This window comes from Eurypyga helias, unplaced genomic scaffold, assembly GCF_000690775.1.
Source record: "Eurypyga helias isolate BGI_N326 unplaced genomic scaffold, ASM69077v1 scaffold6165, whole genome shotgun sequence".
Lineage (NCBI taxonomy): Eukaryota > Metazoa > Chordata > Aves > Eurypygiformes > Eurypygidae > Eurypyga > Eurypyga helias.
In genome coordinates this window covers 20,943-24,650 of record NW_010251982.1, presented here as the reverse complement: position 1 = coordinate 24,650, position 3,708 = coordinate 20,943, and the positions used below count along the sequence as shown (strand labels likewise).

The following is a 3,708-nucleotide window of genomic DNA, read 5'->3' as shown; positions in this document are numbered from 1 at the left end:
TGAACCGAGAAGTAACGTGCTTACCTTGTTCTTTAATGAAAAAGTACCCGGCGTACCCGCAAACAGGAATCTGTTCTTGACTTTCAGTTTGCCGAGATTAGCGACGATAAGACTATTAGACTTCGAGCTTTCAGGTATGAGGAGAACAGGAGCACCAGCCTCAATGTCAAGAAGAACTCGGGAAGCTCGCTGTGCTTTATCTCTTACCTTGGAAGAGCAACAATTAATTTAAAAAAATTAAAAATACAGGAAGTGGGCAATTATTTCACCCTGATTAGTACTGAGTTCAGGAACACCATTCCTTGATTTACAAAATTAAGATGTGATAAAATTTTACGCCAAAAAAAGAACTCCAAAAAAAGAACTCAAACTCTTGCTTTAGGCAGAAAGACTTATCACTTGGTTTGCCTTAGTCAGGTATTGAAACTACCTGGTGACGAGAGGAGAAAGAGGCAAGATGAAATCTTGAGCTCTCTTTGTCCAGCATCACAAAGACTTGGAAAACACCTTTATCGGTGGATACAGCAGGATCCAAGTGCCAAAGTTTGAAGTACTGTGTAAATTTGGTATTCTAAACTTTCATAAGCTGCAGGATGGTCCTAAATAAGATCTTTTAACTACAAGATGAGTATGACCAGACCCCACTAACATCACAACTCTAAAACTTCCCATCATTTCAACCCTCTGAGTGGATGCATTAACATAAACTTCATACTGTACTTCAACCTCCAAAAGTAGGCTCAGAAAGAACAGAAAAAACCCAGACATACTGTTTGTCCTTCGATTGCTGCTCTCTGCCGCCCCAAGACATCCTGAAGCTGAGTAAAATGTTGGATGAAAGACACCACTTCCGCCTGGAAACGCTGAGTGTGCACGTACTGCACAGAGGCCATTCGCAGGGTGACGCGAATATCACACTCCCTCTGCAGCAACGGATCTGGCCTCCCGTACCTATGGGAAAGGTTGGAAGTAAAATTTAGCTATCTTAGCTACATTCTACAAATAGTGTTACTCATTTTTTTGCATTCAAAATAATAATATAGAAGATTTAACTGATGTTCACACGAGATAATTAAAACTATTTCAATTATAGATATGAAAAACTGGTTTAACATTATTATTTCTAAATTACATACATTTAAATGCTACTGAGTTGTAATTCAACAAAGAGGAAAATTCTGCATTTGGAAAAGACCTCTAATCTCTATGTCTAACAGACCCATCTTTGGTGATTTTACACATCTCAACAGTGGCTTATTAAGGTCTACTGCATAATATATAGGTTCAAATCTGCATCCGTGTGCTGTGACATTACAAATCAATTCCGTAACATTACTTGGATAACTTCTAATCTGATACATTCTAGTGGGTAGAGGAGGGGATGGAAAACCATGAAACATGACAGGATAAAAACTGTCGCTTTACACAAAGAACTTCCAAGAGTACATTATGACAAAAGCTCTTAATTCCAAAATTAATCAAAGAGCAAAGGAAAAAATCAATTTAACCGGTTGAAAAGCTCTTCCAACTTCTAAAAAACAACCACTATTTTATCTAGGAACAAACTATCACCTAAATACTTTCAAGAACAGCTTTAGAGGGAAAATAATAAACTGCTTTTCCTGATAAGCCATGTACACTGCAGGACAGAGAAAAGCTGCAAATCCTAAGTTTATGACTGAAAGTGTGCAAAGCCTCATTTAAGTCACAAGCACCCAGAGCAGAATCATGCAGACCTGACAGTTGTGGGTTTGTTTGGGTTTTGGTTTGGTTTTTTGGGTGGTGAGGACTTAATGGTGTTAATATCGAGTAAGAAGATGTTTGAATTCGTACTTATAGACTTGGAAAATGAGTGCCTCTTCACCACTTGTAGTGAAACGTTCTCTGTAAAATTCTCCATGAGCTGTAAGATCACTCAAGGACAGACTTCCAATACTTCCCTGCAGGGCTAAATCTCCCTCTGCAAAACAAAAGACAGACAATTAGGATCCTCAAACACAGAAAGTTATTAAACCCCACGAGTTTCTATTAGTGGGGTAAACTTGTTACAAGTAATGAAATAAATCACATTCGATTAAACATTAAACCTCACATCCAAAGCAAATCACATCACTTTCTGCTACAAAGATTGTATTAACCCGAACATAAGTCTCTGCTTTACGTACATAATGTGATCACACCGCTTCGATTCATGAAAACCTAGACAGAACGCTTTTTTTTCTGGAAAACAGCAACATAACACTACTGTTCTGTAGTGTTTCTATTGTGAAAGTGACGTATTAAAATCCTAGCCAATCTCAGCCAAAATGACCAAGGGTTTGACAACCGAGGGATGCAAGGATTTAAAATCAAACCTGGAAAAGCAGAGGAAATAGCAGTGGGAAGAGAACGTTCAACTTCCCCAAGAAACAAAGACATAAAAACCACAATGAGCACTAAAATAAAAGCATTTCAAATCACAACTCCAGCAGACACCTCCTGTTATTTTAAACTGCATTTAACCTCAGCCCTCCAACCTACTCACCGAACACTTCTAGGTGAGCTGCAAGTTTTGACACGCTGGCTTTAGCGAGCTCACTGGTCGTCTTATTCAGTACTAATGATAAAGAATGGACCTGGTCAAACAAAAAGGAACAGGTTGGTATTAAATAATATGACTTCATAGCTGGAACATCTTGTTAGTTTTTTCAAGACAATTGCACTGTAACACATAAATGGCAAACAAGCATTATCCCATTGGGAGACACTGGAGGAAAAGAACCTTTTTACTTCCCTGTTTGCACATTAACGAGTCTCCCAAGCAACTTGAAATGATCAGGTCATCAACAAATCCTAGCACTGTTATCTTCCTCCTTTCCTCTTTCAGAATTTGTCATTTTGAAGTTAGACTGCAGGACGTCTAGGCAAAGACTACATATATGTACACTCTCTAAAAAAACCAATCCCATGCTTATACATATATATGTGTAGACATAGATGCGTATGTTTACAAAAGTACATACTTTTTTTAAAGAACAAGTTCCACGGTACCCAGAACAGCATATCAGGTCTTCAGTTCTGAAGCAATCTTACCATTTAAGAGATCACAGACATTTAGTCTGTGCCCGGTGTTATCCCAGGGAAATAACACTCACTGCCCACAACTCACACCTTCCTCAGGCTCTCAGACACAGAGCAGACCGGATGGGACTGGGGGGTTGGTGTCAAACTCTACCCATGAGAGCCCCATTGGATAAACGGGGAGCAACCTGCATCAGCCTCCCTTCAGGTGACATACACGTGTCTAAGGAGGGTGACAGAGCAAGGGAGACAATCATTTGGCTAATGCTTTGCTTTTCTATTAATTTCTGCACTTTTTTCTGTTTAATTACGTCTATGCGGGCTTTGAACCTGTTTCTGAATTTATGTGCATTCTCCACTAGAACATAAAACATTTAATTGAAATGTCACCTTAAGTTTCTATAAACTGGACGTTTTATGACAGACAATCCAACTACTATTTTGCATCTCAAGCATACCTTCAGATCCAGCTTAGTGTTTACAGGCTCTTGGGCTTGAGAAGCTGTCACAGTATTTATTTCTGATTTGACTGTCTGCTGAGTATCTTCAGGTTGCAGCTTCATAGCGTGGTTATCAGCAGTGGATCCAATCCCAAAGAAATCCAGTATCACTACCCACGTTTGCAAAGTTATTAAGACATCTAGACAA

The 3,708-nt window shown here is 39.1% G+C and overlaps 1 protein-coding gene across 1 annotated transcript in view; it reads right to left on the bottom strand.

Moving 5' to 3' along the window:
• Positions 1–3,708, bottom strand: part of LOC104510053 (vacuolar protein sorting-associated protein 13D-like) — a gene marked incomplete at its 3' end in the record, with an annotated part of 79,040 nt that overhangs the window by 56,797 nt on the left and 18,535 nt on the right. Inside the window, 5 exon segments of the mRNA XM_010152186.1 lie at positions 25–207; positions 771–951; positions 1,834–1,960; positions 2,525–2,615; positions 3,519–3,708. The exon segment at positions 3,519–3,708 is cut by the window's right edge and continues 29 nt beyond it. Coding sequence (XP_010150488.1) covers positions 25–207; positions 771–951; positions 1,834–1,960; positions 2,525–2,615; positions 3,519–3,708 — 772 coding nt within the window.